This window comes from Gnatocerus cornutus, chromosome 9 (assembly GCF_029298725.1).
Source record: "Gnatocerus cornutus isolate USDA-ARS CGAHR chromosome 9, icGnaCorn1.1, whole genome shotgun sequence".
Taxonomy (NCBI): domain Eukaryota; kingdom Metazoa; phylum Arthropoda; class Insecta; order Coleoptera; family Tenebrionidae; genus Gnatocerus; species Gnatocerus cornutus.
Window position 1 is genome coordinate 4,763,924 of NC_142241.1, and position 20,548 is coordinate 4,784,471.

The 20,548-nt window shown below is 35.0% G+C and overlaps 2 protein-coding genes across 2 annotated transcripts; both read right to left on the reverse strand.

Annotated features, from left to right (window-relative positions):
* Positions 1-2,398: 2,398 nt before the first annotated feature.
* LOC148167982 (trehalose transporter 1-like protein) lies at positions 2,399-4,291 on the reverse strand. The gene is made up of 2 exons (XM_088046326.1): positions 3,939-4,291; positions 2,399-3,894 (listed from the first exon to the last, which is right to left on the reverse strand). The coding sequence occupies exons 1-2, from the start codon at positions 4,009-4,011 to the stop codon at positions 2,537-2,539; spliced, it is 1,431 nt and encodes a 476-aa protein (XP_087902452.1). The 5' UTR covers positions 4,012-4,291; the 3' UTR covers positions 2,399-2,536.
* A 2,141-nt stretch (positions 4,292-6,432) lies between these two features.
* Positions 6,433-19,215, reverse strand: LOC148167983 (facilitated trehalose transporter Tret1-like). The gene is made up of 3 exons (XM_088045416.1): positions 19,088-19,215; positions 13,052-13,318; positions 6,433-8,208 (listed from the first exon to the last, which is right to left on the reverse strand). Exons 2-3 carry the CDS (start codon positions 13,116-13,118, stop codon positions 6,815-6,817), a joined length of 1,461 nt encoding a protein of 486 aa, XP_087901542.1. The 5' UTR covers positions 13,119-13,318; positions 19,088-19,215; the 3' UTR covers positions 6,433-6,814.
* Positions 19,216-20,548: the final 1,333 nt, after the last annotated feature.

The window sequence follows — 20,548 nt, forward strand, 5'->3', positions numbered from 1 at the left end:
ATTTCTGGATTATTTTAGTCTTTCTGATCACATTTAGCCTTTTTCTCTCGTTACGCAAATTAAAAGTTCGTTTGAACGAAAAATTATTCGACAGTGACGTCAATCTCGTGTACATCTAAAGTCAGGGGTTCTCAACCACTGGTTTAATTTTCCAGGTGCAAAGAACTTTCATTGTGGGAAATTGTTGACGACTGCTGGAAATACAAGAAAACTGATAAAGCGGCCCACGTCAATACATCTTTTTTCTAATGATCACATTTTAACCACTGTCACGCTATTATTTCAGCATTTGACAAAATTTCATATTATCCTTTGTAACCACGCATTAGCATAAACACGATTTAAACTTCATTGTGTTGATTTCCCATTCGGAAATTTCATACGTTATTCGCATACATTTCGTCGCTTGTGTCTGTCAAATAAAATATAAAATGAGAAATTGGTGGATATTTACAATACAGTAAACAGCAAAGTTAGAACAAATAAAATACATTTTGAACTGCTGCAAATATTCCAGTGTTTTATTTTTTTTAGAAGATAAAAGGGAAGCGCATTGATATCAGAGCACTTTAGAAGCTTTTCCTGGAAAGATTTAATTTCGTTAGTGCCGTACCCACTTCCAAGACGAAATTGAAATGAAATTTTATAGGCGTCGAAATACAGATTACGCGGAATAATTTCCTTACATGGACGTTACTTTTTCAACCATTTCTAGCATAAAAACGAACTAAACGTCAATATTTGCAGTTCTGTGAATGTAGGCAACATACAATACACGACGATTATTCGCGTGAAAATGGGCGAACGAAAAGAGCGTTGTTTACAGTTCATTTCGACGCAAATAAACTGAAAAGTCGATGTTCAAGCAAAAATATGCTTTCGTTGTTTATTTCATTGGGGGGAATGAGAACATAACAAAACGAATGAAGTTCACAAAGCGAGAAAAAAGTGATTAGATGTCGTTTTCGTGGTAGACATGCAAATGTCTACTTGACGTTATTAAAACTTCCCTATCTTATTTGACATGAAGGACGAGCAAATATTAATTTAGTCCAACAAACACACGTTCTAATATTGTCGAAAAGAAGTTTAAACAACTCCTCTTAAGAGGATTCTGTTCGAAAGATAACTGTAAAATTGAAAACACAAATTTCGGTCTGTCATATCCCGAATTTGCAAATTCACTTTTTTTAATTTTCGGTGTGAAGCTATTCCGGTCGATATTTTTCCGGAATTTTCGTCATCGTTTTTCTCGCCTTATTGTAGTTAAAAATCCGATCTTACATATCAAAAATTCTAAAATACAATTTGTTTTTTCCACTTGCTTCTTAAGATATTTTGTAATAACTTAACATTGCAATTTCCATAAGCGAAATACAGCTGGAATCCCCTTAATCGCCTCAGCAAACCCCAACGCGAATTCTAACAAAGGCTTCACTTTTTGACGAACTTTCAGGTTTCAGTTGTTGTTGCAAGAATCCCCGACGTGGTGTCAAACTTTCTTCTTAATTAATGTGGTGTGTGGACATTATAAAAACAACAATGACTATAAAATCGTTAATCTTAATTAAATTGTGTTGTAGAGGAATTTAGACAGTTTAATCCAAAGATAAATTAATTTCTTTAATGAATTCGGACATTATTTGGTAGTTGCATTATTTGCCGGTCTAAATGTAATTAATTAGTCGTCACAAAGCAAATAGTCATTTTAATAATTGCGTTGTCGACGTTCTTCTTTTATCGTTTAGATTATTGCGACAATAACGTGGGTGCAGGTAATATTAAGTCGAATTTTATTTGACAAGCTGACAAGGAGATGAAAAATAAAAAAGATAATAATTTATGTCAAACGAAAAAGAAGCATAATCGGGTGAATCCGCCTACAGTAAATACATACATTTATTAATATTAGAAAGCATGATGCGTGCTTATTATTTTTTTGAACATAAAAACTTCCTTATCAGCCAAGTTACAATTAAGTTGATAAAAAGTGCCATTTTGAAAGTAGCTCACTGCCATTTATGTTTACACCAAAAATATCGTATTTATGTGGCAAGGACATGACAGTTTTTTAGCGAATGAAGCGAAGGTTGACTGAAATCGCTGGGATTTTGATTGTCGTCCCGAGAAAATTGCAACTAAACATGAATAATTGGACTTGTGTACTTACAGAAATCAGCCGAGCGTGTAAATATTAATGTTTATCCGGAATATATTTTACTACGTTTTATTTGAGTAATGGCCGTGATAATGGACAGTAAATAAATAGTTATCTGAAATTACAAGGTAGTCAGTCGAGTATTTCAACAAAAAGAATTTACACTTCTAGGCGTTTATTATTCGCAGTTTTGGTCAGTAGAGCCAAGAAATTGAAATTGCAATTACTAAAACTACTTAATCTTGCGAGATTAAATTTATTGAGTAACGAGTATTATAATAGGCATGTGGTATGCGATAACATGCAATACTTTGTCAATGAGTAATACATTTTGGAAACAAAAATATATTTCTAAGCTTAATTCTAGATCACACAATTTTAAGCATTCGTAAGATTCTCGGTTACACCTTCCTCTTTACGTACGACTTTCTCGCCTTTGAGCAAAATCTGTATCTCCTCCAATGTTTTTCCTTTGGTTTCTGGAATGATTACAGCAGTAAACACAGCTGTCATGAAAGACAGCGCCGAAAAGAGATAAAATGGCGTATGATACCCATACGCCGCACTGAGCCCTTTATACAGTTCTATAGATAACAGTCCAAAAATCAAATACATAGCATCTGATATAGTCATTCCCATAGCTTTGACTTTATTTGAAAAGAGTTCTGCGGATACCACGATGGGTACAATGCCCAGACCTATCTTGAAAACTGCTGCATACGCCATGACGCACGCTATTGGTATCCAACTCAAAGATGTCACATCAGATCCGGCACTCTTCATGTTGAAATAAACCGCTAGAACTAAAAGACAGATTCCTGTTAAGACACCAGAAGTGGTGAGCAGAACTTTTCTTCCGTATTTATCGACCCAGAAGGAGGAGCAGGTTGCTGCCACGAACATGAAAGCGGAGAAGAGTATTGCTGTGGTGTTTGAAGAGAGATACACAGAACCGGCTTCTGTTAGAATCATGTGCATGTTCATTAGCATGACGCTAATGCCGCAGAAATGCTGGGCGCCGTTGAGCACCGTCATGATGATGATGGCTCGTCTGTTGCTTCTAACTAGAAGTAAATCTTGGGGGCGTCCTTTTTCCTGACGTTGTCGTTCTATCGCTGTTCTGATTTCTTCGAGTTCGATTTCGTTGTTTTTCGTTGTCCGGAGCCGGTTCAAGGCTTTTCTTGCCGCTTCTTCTTTTCTTTTCGAGAGTAAATAGTAGGGAGATTTTGGCATAAATGGGAATGAAACTAGTTGAGCGATGAGTAGAGCGCCTCCAACTATCGAAGGGACGTAAAATGGTGTGAACGGTGCTACTACATATATCAAGAGGATCCCAAAAAGCATCATTAGATAGATAAGACTTGATAACAATCCTCGTATCTTTTGATCGGCGATCTCTGCTACATACATCGGTGTAGCAACGAAGGCCATGTCTCCAGCCAATCCTGACAAAAATCTGGCAACATGTAAGCATGCGACGTTGGGTGCCAAAGCTATTAAAATCCACGACAGCAAACTAGTGCATGATGAAACAATGGTGGAGTTTTTCCGCCCTATTTTATCGACAAGGTAAATCGTCACAGGCAACCCCGCAATTCCACCAATCAGATAAATTGTCTCCAACCAATTTTCATCGGTTTTGGAGATTTTGATGGGAGAGTCTTCAGCTTCGAGGATGGGAATCACTGGAGCCGACCAACCATAGTGCATCCCATCGTTGATTGCACTGATGGTCCCTAAACTCATCGTTAGGTAAACCCAAAAAAAAAAATCAACTCACCTGTGATGGATGCAATGATTTGTGGAAGAGTTCCAGTGAACATGTATCGAATTCCAGTCTTTTCTTTCTGCATTTTGTGTCATTCCACGTTAACCGATTTTGATTGTGTTCAATGCGAAATAGTGGGCGCGATTACGTCGGAGGAAAGTTCACAGGTACGAAGTTTTCCACACTTTACATTTGCCACTTGTGATACGTGATACGAGGAAGGGAGATAATGAATATGGTATTTGAGTTGCATTGACACGTAATGGGACTGCTATGGTATGGTATTGTTGAGGTTACATAAAAGTTTTCGTAGCAACTTTTCTGCTGGGTCATTTTTATTTTATAAATAGACACGTTTGGACTACGTTGGAGTGACGTCAGTTTTGGCTAGCACGTGGAAGCTGCATAGTTGCTAGTGATGCGATAAAATCTATCGATTGATCTTCGTGATTTTCGAAGACACCAGATCTTGATTAGACACTTTGTCTAAGTCATTCTGTTTTTTAAAAATGTTTTAATTATGCAAAACGAATTTTTTGACGTTACTTTACGACGTAAACAAAAACAAAAAATTATCGCAACGTTATTATTTGCTGAGTATGAGAACGAGTGAAATAATTTCATTTCTGTTTTAGTTATGTTGTCTTGTAGTTTTTTAATTAGCTAATTAATTTAGCATACATCCTAGTCATGTAGTTCATTCACTTTTCCTTTGATTAAGCTAAAAGTTTTTTTTCAATGATTTTTTTTTTAATTACCTATGAAAATTAGCTAATAAAAAAGGTTAAATTGCAACACCGGTTCTGCTTTGACGCTTTTTTAAGATATGCAACCAACAATTATAATATAAAGATAATTTATTTTGTGTAAAAGCGAAATTTGGCGGCTAGAGAAAAGGTCAAATATTCTAAAATTGTGTTTTTTTTACAGAAAATTAGTCAGAAAAAAATTTTTTGGTTTTTCTTTGTTTGCTTTTTCAAAGTTCGTCAAATCCTAAATAGTTTGCTTTTGCTACCTTACTTGCAACCAGCCCTGCACTTTTGCATTAATTCTGGTTACATTAATAAATGGATTCATATTCTTCTTGTTTGATTTTCCTTCATTATTGATTTATTGGTTACACTGAGCAACAATGGTTTTGTTACCCTTCATATAAGAATGGTTTAGAATCTTTCTATGCCAACAATTCACGAAACTATGGATGGTTTTGGAAGATTGGCTCTGATTTTTTTTAATCTTGATTTTCATATTTTACTAATAAGTCGGTAAAACTGGGAAGGAAATAAGTATATTCTTAATTTTTTTTTGCAAATCATTACTAAATTACTAATTGTATCGTTTTCGTGTTTTATTTATGTACAGTATGTCCCCAGATTGAGTTCACAAGAGGAAAAAAAACGTTATTTTTCATTTTACAAAAAAATGACAAAGGAATAATATTTTTTGCTTAATTTAAAATGAATAAATCTTTAATTACAACTTTAATATTATCAAGCTGTGATCTTAAAATCGAAAAAACCAAAAAATAACGAACTTTTTTATTTTTAATTTTGCAAAAAATGACAAAGGAATGAAATTTGTTCCTTAACTCAAACCAATTTCCACTATTTGATTAATCCATTACCTGTTTCAGCACATAGTTCAATTCTAATTCTTTAAGACTGTTTCGAATTTTCTCAATTATTGTTAAGGATGTATCTGCATGTCTTATCCAATTTTTTAATACTTACACATTATTGGGTAAATTTATCTTTAATCTTTAACGCACTATTTGATATTGTAAATCAGCCAGCTATTATTTAAATACGATTGCAAAATTTAATAAATAAAAATAATGAAAAAATTCATTTTAAGAGTACAACATAAAAATTTTGAAATTTTAATTGCAGATTTATCTGTTTTAAAATAAGCAAAAAATGTTATTCTTTTGTCATTTTTTTGTAAAATACAAAATAAGCTTTTTTTTTTCCTCTTGTTAACTCAATCTGGGGACATACGGTATATAAAAATTGAAAAAGAAAAAAATTGAGTAAAACTTTAATAAAACGCCTTTTATAAGCATTTTTTTTATCTGCCATTATGTGACGATTCCGTTTACCTTGGTACCTTTCTTTCATCACTTTTAACATGATAAAAGCTCTCTTCTTCCTCACTATAATTTCCCATATTCTCACTAAAACTATCTGGATGACTGAAGAAAATGAACGTTATGCCCATATTTGCTCCCAAAATCTTGAAGCTTTCCAACTTTTGTTGGTCACGTGGCGTGCAGAAAGCGAATTTTAACATGTTAATAAACACTTTATTATAATTCATGTTCTGAAGAGCTGATTTAAAGTGTAAATTATAAAAAATATAAAATACCCCAAAATCATAAAAACCAGAGCCAATTTCAAGAATAATATTCGAAAATTATGGTCTTGAAACATAGAAATCCGCAGAGATGTTTAGGGCAACAAAAAATATTTTTTTGTTGAGCTGTGTTATAGGTACATAAAGATCTTGCTCGATTTAAAATGTTTAATAAGCTTATAAAAAAAGAGACTTTTTAAGTAACTCGATGTATTACAAAATATACTGTCGTCCTACAAATCCAAATCACATTTGAACTTTAACAACCGATTCGTAGGAAAATCACCGGTACATAAGTAAGCTCTATAACTATTAGAAAATATCAATTTAACTATTCTAAATCACAATAGATTCTCTTAACCTATGAGCTACTGATGCGCGTCAGCAACAGAGAATTGAATTTTCTCAAAGAATTGATAGGTACAATGTCATTGAAATCAGTCGTTATCACCGTCCGAGTGGACTCTATCCAATATTGTCGATCGCAGTTTCCAAAGAATTAACTAAAAACTAGGAAAAACCTACAGCGACGTTTCTCATAAGCGTGTGACATCGCACATTTTATTTTCAATGATTTCCTCCTTTTTCACTCCATTTTCTACGAGTTCTGGGGGTTGATATGGTTCGCCTTTCAAAATGAATTGTATTTCGTCCAAAGTTTTTCCTTTAGTTTCTGGAATAACGAAGGCACAAAACGCTGCCGTGAGCAAACAGGAAGCAGCGAACATGAAGAAAGGGACTTGTATTCCGTAAGTTTCGCTCAAGACGTGGTATAATTCAATAGAGATTAACCCGAAAAGTAAGTACATCAAGTCTGAGAGTGTCATTCCGATTGCTTTAACTTTTGCTGGGAACAATTCGGCTGTCATGACGATGGGGACCATGCCCAAGCCGAATTTAAAAACAGCGGCGTAGATCATGACGGAAGCGATGGGGATCCAACTGACGCCGCTGACGTCGACGCCGGAGTTTTGGAGTTGGAAGTATATGGCGATAAGAAGCAGTGAAAATCCAGTTAAGAGACTCGAAGTGGTCAGGAGAATTTTTCTGCCGTACCTGTCGATGACAAACGATGCTGAAGAAGCGGAGATTAACATGAAAGCGGCGAATATGATAGCTGCCACTTTGGAGTCCATGTAAATGGAGCCCGCAGCTTCGAGGATCCTGTGAAGGTTCATAAGGATGACGCTGATACTACTGAGATGTTGCGCCGCGTTGAGCACGCTCATGATAATGAACGCTTTGCGATTGCTCTTGATGAGGATGAGATCTTGGGGTCGTCCGCGCTCGCTCCTTTGGCGCTCTACTGCATGCGAGATTTCCTGAAGTTCTTTATCTACGTCCATAGTTCCTCGGAGACGACGCAAAGACTTCTGAGCTGCTTCGAATTTTCCTTTACCCAGGAGGTAGTAAGGTGATTCTGGCATGAACGGATAAGTGAACAGCTCGAAAACGAGGAGACCGGCGCCAACGACGCACGACGCATAGACAGGGACGAAGGGACCGACTGAATAAATTACCAATATTCCTAAAAGCATCATTAAGTAGATAATGCCGGAGAGGAATCCCCTGATTTTCTGATCGGCAATTTCGGCGATGTACATGGGGGCTGCAACGAAATTCACATCTCCGGCTAAGCCGGCTAAGAACCTCGCCACGAGCACATATTCTACTGAGTTTGCGACGGCGATGATGATCCAAGCGATTAGATTCGTGATGCAAGCACCGATTATTGTTTTTTGGCGCCCGATTCTGTCGACGCAATAGATGGTTATGGGTAAGCCAGCCATGCCCCCTATCATGTAGATATTCTCCAGCCATACTGCGTCGGTTTCGGTGATTTTCACAGGACTATCTTCCAATTGCAGGACCGGGATTAAGGGAGCAGACCAACCGTATTGCATGCCATCGGATATTGCACTCACGGTACCTGGAAGAAACAAATTGGTTGTAAGAGATAGCCGGAAATTGATAATGGACGGACAATTAAGATAATAAAGAACACTTAATTGCCAGTCAACAGAATGATCACGAAAACGCAGTTCAAACTAGAAACGTTAAAATACAACTAGGACAAAGGAGATGATATTCATTTTATCGCCCATTAGGACACAGTCGGAGATAATCTAACGGAATAACAAAAATTAAAGGAATTGAACTACCCCGAATAACCGTTTGGGCTTGTTTAGTTACACCTAGCATTTCTACCAACAAAAAATTACGCCAAGACGTGTCTTTGAAGTGTGGCAAGTTTAGGTTGTTTGTGTAACTCAATGCACAAAAACATTTTCACGCTGGCAAACATCAAAGAAATAGTCAATGTATCTCCACAGTGTTCGCTCTTCTTAATTAGAGACGATATTAAGGATAAGAAGGAATTACACTTTTTTTAATTTAGTTGCTTTAACGTGCTGGAAACTCATCCGGGTTTCGGGACTTTTTAAGTAAACTGAAAGTCTCTTTTATATATTTTCCGGCGATCGTTTGTTTTTAGGTACTATTAATTTGTCGGCTGAAATCATGCATTAAAGTGGGTTATTAATGAATTATTTAATGTGTTTATCCAAAATGCACTAATAAAGTGATCTTTATTCACTCATTTGAGACAGATAAAGAACTCTATTACTCTCCAGAGACCATACAGAAAATTATGCTGCATTTCCATGACAACAACGCAGGCATAGCTTTCTAAATGGTAAAAATTTGTCACTTCTGTCAATTTTTTTAATGCTTTAGTTGCAACCAACAGAGGCTTTGGATAAAATCTAGTATTATATTCGAGTGTAAGGGCAAATTATTCACTCCAAAAATCTTATTCTCTTGATCTACGATCTCGAGATTAACTGATTTTTGCCGTGAATAATTTGCGTCCTTACACTCTTATCTCATAAATATTTATTATTATAGGCAACCAATTACACACGCAATTCAATTAATAATAATGATGTGAAGACGCGGTTTTGAAGGCCCTGGATTTATTTGTTTACTAATACCAAATCTAAACACGATTTTTACACTTCACATAGAGACTCCTAATCATCGTTTGAAATTTGACAACTGCGGACACATCGGGCACATCCATCATACACATATCCTCACTTTGGTTTTGTATTTTTGGTTGCATAACCACATTTGTACCAATTTTCTTTTTTTGGCGAATTTTTCAATATTCGATCACCGGAAAAGTTTTGTAATTAACTGGTTAATGGGCGTCTAAAAATCTCGCTTATTAACGTTCGTGCCGGTTAAAATCGCTCAATTATTAATCGCTTTCATTAAACAACTTGTTTGTTAAATAGTTGTTAACTTAATTTAGAGTTACTGCATTTAAATCGTCATCACATTTTTTCACTTTTTTTTTTAATTTGAGAGTCCTTGATTTAGGCCACGAAATATTTTGTCCCTCGCCTTTCAAAACTGAACGCTCAGCAACAATTTATGTTTTTTAAGCTCCACAATATGTGCAACTTCATTACCATAAGCTCTTTTACATATTGCTCGCAGTTTGCTACATCTAACAATCCGTGCTTCTGGAATGTGCGGTAATAAATCTACCAGCACGCGTCAGGTCTTCATCTGGAAAGCTAAATGCATCTAGTTAGATGTACCTTTATGCTCTATGGAAATTCCAGACCACAAATAGCTTTCTAATGTTGTTCGTTGTCAATTCCAGACGCATCGCGTCTGCAATCTCCAAAGCTTTCCTTGCCCACACAAGACACAACACTGTAATGTTTCCTTTGGAATACCAATGTTTATTTTCAACATGTGAACAGCACTGACAAAAGTGTTGTTACCTTAATTGGTGTAAATTGATTTACCAATATTGATCAGAAGAAGTGATGATTTCGTGTGTAGTATTGCAAAGGTCACATTCGCGATCGATGAAGTGTGGCTGTGGGAACGTTGTTACCGAATTTAATATCCTGTTGTAAAATCGCAACTATTTTAAAAGGTTTTAACCAAACAAAAAATAAAGCTTTCCCTCTAATTAAAAAAGGGATCCAAACAAAATAAAAATAAGATAATTAATATAATTAAATCTATTTTCAAAGCACTTAGCTCTGAGTCAACAACGTAATTTTCTCCTATTACCGATCCTTAGTCGAATATTTCATGTTGGCTGTGCTTTCCATGCACACAACCTAGATGCGCATGCAGATTAAAAATTCAGCGAATTTCCGCATATTTCCGTAATTTCATTGCCTATGCAGATGACCGCGGGGAATTCAGTTCTCCACACAAGAAGGTCACTACTACTGGACTTTACCCTTTTTGTCTCCATTTTATTAATCACACTTCTCCAGAACACTCAGCACGAAGAACCGATTAAGAATTCTTATCACAACTGACCTGACGTTTCTTACTCTACCGTGGATTTTCCTGTTTGTTACTCACACGAATTGTGTAGATTACCATACAGCGAACATGCGAAAATTTAACTTTGACGTCACAGAAATAAGGCCAACAGTTAAAAATCTTTCACTTGACGCCAACAATGATTGACTGGCAGTGAGAAAGTGCTGCAACGAGTTCTGCCACCCCTAAATTGCCAAAAGAGCAAAATAAATTACACTCGGAGTGGATTTTCCTTTGTGCATACGCGTTCTTTCTGGTTAATTTTATTCCATTTTTGCACATGGCAGCTGCACTAGAATGTCCTTGTTTGGTCATAATTCTTCGGGGAAATTAGGTGGAAAAATGTTTTTTGTTTTATCTGGAAAGTATCGATTCTAAGAAAACGATACGGGGTCTAAGGGTGTTAATCTTAAGTGAAAACGTGCAGAGAGGAAGTGAATGAGGTGTGGAAAATTATAAAGTCAAGAGGGTCTGAATATTTAAATAGATTTTTTCTACGTGGTTACGACGAGGGAAAACCGAAAAACGGATAAATTCAATGAGTTTTTAATTTCACAGATGTTAAGAAAAAATAAGGTGTTAGACACAGTTTTGTTTGTTTTTCATTTTCCGATCACTGGAGCGAGACAATACTAAGAATAGGAAGGTGCTTACAATTTTTGTTTGCTCATAGTTCATCAAAAAATAAAACAATCGTCACTTTAAAGTGGCAAGCAAATTAAATTTTAATCTAAATTAAATATTTATTGCGAACATAAATTTTCAGTGGTTTAGTCTTACCTAAGAAAATTCTCACTCGTTTAATCATAATAATCCGCGATTATTTTGCAATTCAATTATAACTAATCCATATTTAGCAACTGGTTGTTAATTTAGTTTTTGATTTACGTCAGTGTTAAGTAATTAGTCTCATGTTCCAGCCGTCAAAATCTGAATTTAATCTTTGATGAACTTAGTGGATGCCATCTGGTCACAATTTCATTGGAACGTGGTGCGTGCATTATAAATTTTAGTCTTAATTTATAGTGTATGCACTATAATTGATCCTTGTAGTTATTAATTCACAATTAGAATTCTCGTGGAAAAATTTAATTCGAGATAAAAATTGCATTTCACTCAAAAGTAATTACAACAGTAATAGCTGCCGGCTTTAGGTACACAAATTTGAATAACTATTCTGGTTTATTAGTCATAACAGTGATCATGCTTGCGTGAAGACACTTATATTTGCATAACTTGTTCTGTTCATTAATCGTTATAGACAGTATTTAGTAATTATTGTTTGTAATTGTAATTACACTTTGTTTGGCGCCGAATTTAATATTTAGTCTAAAATCTCCGCAGCAAAAACTAACAAAAAATCGTAAAAAAACGCGAATTGTATATTATCCTTCATGAAAAGTGGAAATTATATTTTATAACAGTGTACAGAAAGCTTTTAAAATTTTAGTACTAAGATAAAAAAGCATTAAAATTTTTCAAATATACTTACTTTGGTATTAAAATGGGTAACTTGACAACTAATCAGTTGTTGTTTAGCCGAAAGTATGTATTTACACACTTCCACAACTTTTTTATTTAATACAATTGCTTGCTTTTAGATAAAAGTAAAATTTTTATGATAACTGTTATTAATAATTGTGCCATTTATGCCATTTATGTTGTACATGTTTTTATTATTTTTAATGAAAGTTGGCAAGCAGCCCCGGGCTGCGGATTTTCTGCTTCATCGTCATTAACCAACGTAAGATTTGGTAGTTGTTTTATGTCGAAATCTGGGTATCTCCGTAGAGAATACATAATTTTGTAAAGTTTCCAGATGAAGTTCTACCATAAACGTGCAGAGTTGCTGTTTATTATTGTTTAGATATATGGAGGTACATATTTTTACAAAAAACTACTAGATAGAACCTTTTATTATTCTCTTTAATTTATTCTAAAACGTAGTTTTAAATTTTTTGATCGTCAAATTGAGATTTTTATGTTCGACAATCGATGCTTTGGTATTTGTGCCATTAGTGCTGGGCAAATAATTGTTTAATGAAAGTTGACAGGCTTCAGGTCACGGTTTTTCTACTTCACCGTCACAAATTGAACAACATAACAGAATTGGCATCCAGTTTTTTAATATCGAAACCTGTTTCCAAAAACTCATTACAACCGCACATTTACGAAAATTATAACAAAGAAGACAATGGCCATGTTGAAGAAGCCCAACGCGTGTTTTTCCACGAGCCAAAAATAGCCCAAACTAAAGCTGTAGATCGATTTTAAACAAGTAAAGCACGATTTGAAAAATTATCACATCAAAATCTCGGCAAATACCGTAGCCTTGACCATTGATCTTCGCGCACGTGTAAAATACAGTCCAAAATTAATGAAAAAATGTGGTTATCCTCCAATTCTGTACTCACCTGTTATAACAGCAATCAGCTGAGGAAGAGTTCCTTTGAACATATGAGCAACACTTGTTTCCCGCATTGTCACTGAACCACGAATCCAGACTGAAGAGCAGCTGTTGTCAGTTAACAATCATCAACAGTTTACAGATCCAATAATTAGATGAAATTGTTGTGCATCGGCAACACTTTGCCGCTAAACTTGAGGAATGTTCACTGTCGTATCGATTCGCTGAAGTTGGTGCTATTGGTGTACCGTTGTGCCACTCTGACGAGGTCTACCTGCGTTCAAGTTCATAGATTATTTTACCATGCAAAACTTAAGAGGGGAGTTTTTGGAATTGGAAAGACACTTCCTGGGAAATGCGGGGAAATACGTAACTGATCTCGTGACGCAAGAACGTTCTAATTGACACTAATTTTTCTAGTGGTGAAGCGATTAGTGTGGTGTCTACCGTCTACACAAATAAATTATTAATTCCGGTATGTGCAAGGGTTGTTTGTACGCCCTTCGCTAAAATAATCCCTTACTTAGGGGGAAGCAAATTACCAGTTCTGGGATCAAATAAATGAAAGCGAAAACGTTGCTGATTTATGACCCTACCTCTGTCTAATACATAATCGGTGGATTGGTTTGGTGTAGGTAATATCACCCCTCAAACTCAATTTGACAAAAATAGAATCTCAACGACATTGACACCGTTTTATCAAATTGATACAAGTGCTTTCTTCGAGAATAACACAATAAACGACAATTAAAAGGTGTAATATCAAGTCAATTGAACTAATTGAAGGATCTTCCAGCCATAAAGTCACAAGTGGCGAACTCACCTAATAACGCGACGCTTTTGTCCAAGAATTTCTGTCAGCTCATCTCTCTTAAAGGCTCGGCGATTAAAACGAACAATTAATTATTTAACTTATAAGCTCTTTATTGCTGCAATTTCTATTGTGCGTAATGATAATTTTTATAATAAGACAAAGTAAACATCAAATTATTTCATAAACATGGCTTAGAAAGAATCTGCCTCACCTAATTCTGTTCTGGAGACTTTTAATTACTATTGAAAAAATGCTGTTAACATGTTCCTGATAACGGTCAGTGTCACTAGCTAAACGACTCAGCTGTGACAACCATTAAAATCTAATTTAAATCGTTTGTTCGTGCTAAAAATGTGCTTTATTGTTGTAGCATTGATTATTTGATTTATTGATAATCGCGAAGAGGATGCTTTCGCCCTACTTTTCTCTCTTTGTCTGCCTTAAGTAAATACTTTCAGAAAAAAAACTTGATGAGGTACAGCAGGAAGAAAATGAGTTTAATAATTCCACGGTGAAACAGACTGTTTGCCACTTCATTAAAAATATTACGAACAACAAATTACTTATATTACAACCCAAAAGGTGTAAATTACAATTTTATGAATAAAAAGGGCCAACGTTTGGTTTATTAATTTGAAGCGTTATTAACACACGCCTGAGACTTGGCTAAATTAAATTATCTTCGGTTTAAAGTGGAACTTTTAGTGCTATTTTCGGTTATTATTACTATTTCCTTGTGACTGCGTATAACTCAGCCATTTCCTGTACGAATTTAGTTGTTTCAGCTTTCTAGTAATTATTCCCAAAATCTTATTATTAGACTCACAACTTCTGTAATATGAATAATATTCTGGTTTCTAAAAGTCGATTAAAATCAATGAGAATATGGAAATGTTTCAAAACACAAAAGGGCGCAAACTATTCCGCTCTTTTCTTTATTTTTATTGGACACTGTGTCTACAACTTCGGTGGTATTCGTAGCTTTTTTCAACATGATTCTGTTAATTTCATTGTAGCGTGACTCTGCGATATTATCTGTACCTATTATAGAATTAATTAGAATATAAAAATGATTATAATTTGTGTAGAATCCCAATAATTGAGGTTTTCGGTGCTTTCAATTTTTTTCTGATGTGATTGTAGACCTATGACGTCACAATGTCCCGAAGGTTAAACCATAGCTTAAATTAAAAATCATTGATTTTAATATACCTACATATTTCTTCCTTGTACAAAATTAATAATTGCTTTTATATTTTAAAACAGTTTTTACGTTCCCCGGAAGTTTTGTTTTGTCTACAGGTTTTTACGTTTTTTTATAACTTTTATTTTCTTTTCATGAAAAATTAATCGAGCGTCTGAATTTGTTCCAGAAATTGTACAATAAATATTAATGTATCAAAGTACATATCGCACTTTAATCTTTATTGTCTTAACGCTGTTTGTCAATTATATTATCACTGTCTAAATGTCACATTTATTCAAGCTTAACCACGTGTCTCAAAATAAAAAAGTATCAACATAATAATAACCGAGATCATCTATATCTCAGGCCTTCGGATTAAATTACCACAACGTATAAGCACACTTCAACCAATTATGCATATGTGAATTAATTATTAAAATGACAAATTTGCCTCGGCCGCTTTCTGAATTCACCCAATTATTGGATTACTGCACGAGTGTTTAATTATTCACGATTTATGTCACGACGGGGGAACAATAAATAAGCTGGAGGGAGGGAGCTCTATTCAAAAACTAAAGAAAAATCGATTAATTTTCGAAAATATAAGGTGGTGGAAGTTTGGAGGTATCGATTAGCCATTACCCTACAGTAGCAGCTTCGTTTATTGTGATGTCAACGCTTTTGTTCGGGGTGGATTGCGAAAAACGATGAAAATTCATTCAGCTGACGTAATAATACACTTGCAATTTTTCCGAACAAAGAAGACTCAGTTTTTTCTTCGATTTTGGTATTTTCATAACTGACGGGCTGGGGCTGTAAGACTGTTATTATAAGATTTCTTTATATTCTAGTTCTTTATTGTTAACACGCTATTTTGATCGATATCGAAAAGTTGACCTAAATCTTAGCTTCGCAGTCTTGTGGAATTAAGAAAACGACAAATTATGTAAATATTCTTTCCCGAAGGTTCTTTTACTGAATATGAGTGAGTCTGATAAAATCGACTTACATAAGTGACGTCAAAGTTACTTGTTTAAGTAGTGTTCATTTAAATGTAGTAAACCGAAGTCTGTTTGATTAAAAGTGAGAGGTTGGGATTTTCCAACACATGGTGGCCCCAGTCGGAATGAATGAGCGAATATCTGGGAAAATATTATTGACCTCAATTGTAATCTCGAAAAGTCATTCCTACCACTGTTGACAACGAGATAAACGAGAAAATTATGAAACTAGAAAAAGATTAGTTTGGATTAAAATTTTATTTTTAGACCTTAGAATACCTATTGAGACTATTAGAAAATAGGAAAACCGAGCGAAGGCCGGCGGTTTTGTGGTTTCGGTCATAATAATGTAAAGAACGTAAAAAGTGCATCTTTCATCCTGCGATCTAGTGTCCAAACGTGGCGCTTGAATTCACACAACAGTTTTCAATTTGTCAGTTAACGCGTAAATTAGCACAAAACCTTGCAAACAAGCAATCACAATGGAAAATTAACGTAGTAATGTATCAACAGAGTTTCTATTGTTGGGATCAATTAGTGACGACAACTCCATTGTGGGCTCCTGCCAGAACTAGTTAACGTTTTCTTAGATATCAGTAATCAAGGAATAATAATTTTATCGACCGTAAAAATGAAATAACAACAATATGAGCTGACGTTTTAAGGAAAATCGTTTATTATCGCACGTTCCTGTAATACATTTTTTAATTTTATTGAGTTGGCAAGAGATTTTTGATGAGAAAAAACATGTTTTTTGCCTGGTTTGTTTGGAAACTAGTCTGAAAGGAACACAATTAAAACATGACGGGTGTTTCAAAATTTATCTGGTGATCACATTGAAGCCACTGGAGAGAACTAGCCATTTTTATTAATCCAAAACAAAACACGTTATCCAATCTCTCAATTTGAATCAACAATGGAAATTTTTCGTGTCATCCTTAAAAGGGATATCCTGTAAATTTAATAATTCGGTTTTTCCTTGATAATGTAACACATTCTATGAATACGTTTTCACACAAAGCTTTTCTCTACAATACCTAATATTGAACCTGTTTTGACCTCAGGTGCACTGCAAATAGACACGTAAAACCAATAAGTTGGTTTTGGAAACATTTATAGACGCAAGTTTGGTAAAAGTCTTTTTTCAAAAAAAGTTTCACACATTCGTTTCATTTTTCCCGTGGTTTGATCAATAAGCTTGCAACTGTAGAAAACTTGGAGACTTTCTTTGATGTGATTTTCTTTGTGTGAAAGTTGGGCTATGAATATTGTCAGGAGAATTTATGTGTGCATTATCCAAGCGTAAATATTTTATTTAATCATGAAAATGGACAAGTAAATTCTAAGCGTATCTAGTTCTTTTTAAGAAATTACCCTCTGGGGTTGAGGCTGTATATTACACCTTTAGCACCTTTCATTACGGTCTCAAACACATGGAACTGTCAAGATTTCGCCAATAAAATTCTCATCAAGTCTTTGAGATGTGCGTCGATCGGTTGGGGTTTAATACTTGTCAGTTTCGTTAAAAGGGTAGTTTTCGAGGTTCTAACTCCTCAACTTTCCGGTTATCGCAATCAATTACCGTTTTTTCCTAGTGAAGAGATGATTTTTAACTTACCGATGATGTTCGTTCACTCCACGATAACGAATGATAGAGCATTGTTATCAGCGAACAAAAATGTCAAAACGTTCCATTGTGTTAATTATATTCACCCAAAAAAACATGACAGCTATTCCGAAAATAAACAATTTGGATGCGAACCCGTGACGTGGAACCATTGTGTTAATATTCCAGGCCACGATGAAATTGAAGAAAAATGAGAGTGGACGAAAAAATGAAACAGGTGGGAATCCCATTTACAGCGCAGATCGTTGTCCAGCATGATTCTCTGAAGGGATAATACACTGTCTACGCAGCTTATACAGGACCTGGAGCGACTAAATTTCCCAGGATCTTCTGACGTCACCGCGTTCTCTCGGGACTCAAACGGGAGAGAGGATCGGCTTTTAACTTGTTACTTACGACCAAAAATGCGTTTTTTAAAACGAAATGAATTTCTTGGAATGGAAAATTGATCGCTTAGTGTCGCGAATGATTGAGGGAGGTCTTTCTGGGAGCATATTTATTTTTCTTTATTTTCTTTAGGAACTGCTGTTAAATATTTATGCGGAGAGCGACAGAACTCTTCCTTTAGGCAAGATACTGCTCCATTTGCAAGAGTAGTTTTATGAGTGAAAGTTGGCGAAGAAGCCGAGGGAGAAACTCACCCTTTGGAACGACAAATTCAAAAATATGGGGCTACCTAATTCAATTTAAATGTTCAACGGCACCGGGCGGGATTATTAAAATTCTAAACTCTCTAAAGTATTGTCTACCCGTTTGTAATAATATTTATTGAAAATTCACGTGACCTTTTAAAGAATTTAATCAATTTTTTGCTGCTTTTTCATTGAGAAGAATATTGAGAAGATTCTATAAAAACGTGGATAATTAAAGGACAAGTTCAGATTCTAGGAAATACTGAAGATTGGGAAAAAGTAATTAAACCTTGATTTATTGAAAAATGTAGCATTGTGATTGAAATATTTATTGACCATGAAGAATTTTAATTATTTATAGATAAAAAAGGTGTACTAAATGGGAAATGTAACAATACGTTTCATTTTTAATTCATTGCAATACTACAGAATTTCCAATCAATTTTTGACCTCAATTAATTGTTAACCATAAAAAAGATTCGGGAAATTATCTGTCCGTTTAAGGTTAAAAGTTGAAATATCATGACCTGAGACGACAAATTATATCAAGATGATGAAATTGGCAAATTAAAATATTCCTCGCAATCTGGTCGACCAATTCCACCCCTCTAACACAATTCAGCACTTCGCTGATCCTAAGGGGATGCTTCTGATTAGTGTGATAAGATTCAGCAGGCGCCGTAATTAGTGCGTCTAACTAGGAATGATAAAAAGGTGAGAAAAAATCCAAGCCAAGCTTTAAGAATTTAATTGTGCATCTCCAAGAATTTTAAGCCAACTTACCGAGGCGGATGGTCCGACAACTTTTCTGTTGTAGACGCATTGCGGCTATGTGGAAGCGGGAACTGTTGTAGATGCAAGAAAATCAGTACCACTTTACAGGCGCAACTTCCTCTCTCTTTCTGCGCTCCTGATACAAAACTGCCACGGAATTTTGAAACCGAAAGTAGAGATGAACCGGTTAGCTATTTCTTTGTTTTTCTTGTGGATTTTTGCGGTTGTAGCTTGCTCACGGGATGTTCGCGGATTTAGATATTAAGAATTCAGAAATTTTAAAGTGATTCTGTCTTCATTCAGATAATGAATAGTCAGACTTGCGGAAAATGAGAGCTGTAAGTTGGGGCAATTAATTTCAGAGTAATTGTTGTAGTAAAATTTTCGAGATTCTTTGAATTATTGAAATTGGAAAAATGATTCTAATTTTGCTATTGTGAGGTCAATAATTCGTCTAAAATTGGAGTTCGTGACATTGAAGGCCATCTGGTGATGAATAGCTAAAGACATGATGATCAAGAGTCATTGTGTTTGAGATAACTTTAGTCTCAATTTTCTTTAATTCAGTATGTACAGGATCCGCCAACACTAGTGTCCCGGGCCAAAATCGCTATTAATTATGAAGCTATAAAAATATTTTTTTTGTACATGAAGAGAAAACTGAGCGCTACAAATTGATGTTACCAGTTGTACTCTTGTGTTGACCATATGTGAAATAAACGCAAAAAACTACGTTTTTCAAAAATCAAAATGGAGAAAATAGTGGAAAACTCCACCTGTCTTGTCCCATTTTTCGTCAAATAATGTGAATACAGAAAAGAGGGAAAGACATACGTTGACGAAGCTGAATTTTACTAGAAACTGATTCTTTTTAAAAGTGTAAGCACTAAAGTGAACTCTCACCACCACATTTGCCCTTTTACTTTAAAAAAAACTGGAAAGTCCCAAAAAATTGGTGAGTTTATATGCCTGAGATAATTAAATTATGCCATCCATTTTCATCCAACGTCCAAGAAAATCTCATCCCCTTATTAGCTCTTTCTCTGCAGTTTTTGAGGGTCAAAAATTAAAGATGCCGAAAAAACATAGAAACTCCCGGTAATCCAGAATTCCTAGACGTGTTTTGAATGTAGTGTCTTGATTATTATTATCGGTCAGCTCTATTAAGTATAGCAATCAATAAATAGACGTCTAAAATCAGATCAGTTTCAAAAATGAATGATAATTTATAATCATTCATCGCTTTAGATAAATTAATGTCGTTAATAATTTATTCAAAAAGAATCATTTTAAGAATTTTTTCCTGTGAGGCAGATAAGACCCAACCACTTATTATTGTTTATTATGGGTTATTATGTTAATGGGGGTTTGCGGTAAGGTGGCTGTATACGATTTAAAAAGTCAAAGCCATAACCGCACTAGAGCGTTTGGTAAACTGTAGTTTCATTATTAATTTTACCAATTACTTAA

Coding starts and splice junctions, on each gene's coding strand:
- LOC148167983 (XM_088045416.1), bottom strand. CDS start 13,118: ATGCGGGAAACAAGTGTTGCTCATATGTTCAAAGGAACTCTTCCTCAG. Junction 8,209..13,051: donor GCTGATTGCTGTTATAACAG/GTGAGTACAGAA, acceptor TGTTTCTTCCAG/GTACCGTGAGTGCAATATCC.
- LOC148167982 (XM_088046326.1), bottom strand. CDS start 4,011: ATGCAGAAAGAAAAGACTGGAATTCGATACATGTTCACTGGAACTCTT. Junction 3,895..3,938: donor AATCATTGCATCCATCACAG/GTGAGTTGATTT, acceptor CGATGAGTTTAG/GGACCATCAGTGCAATCAAC.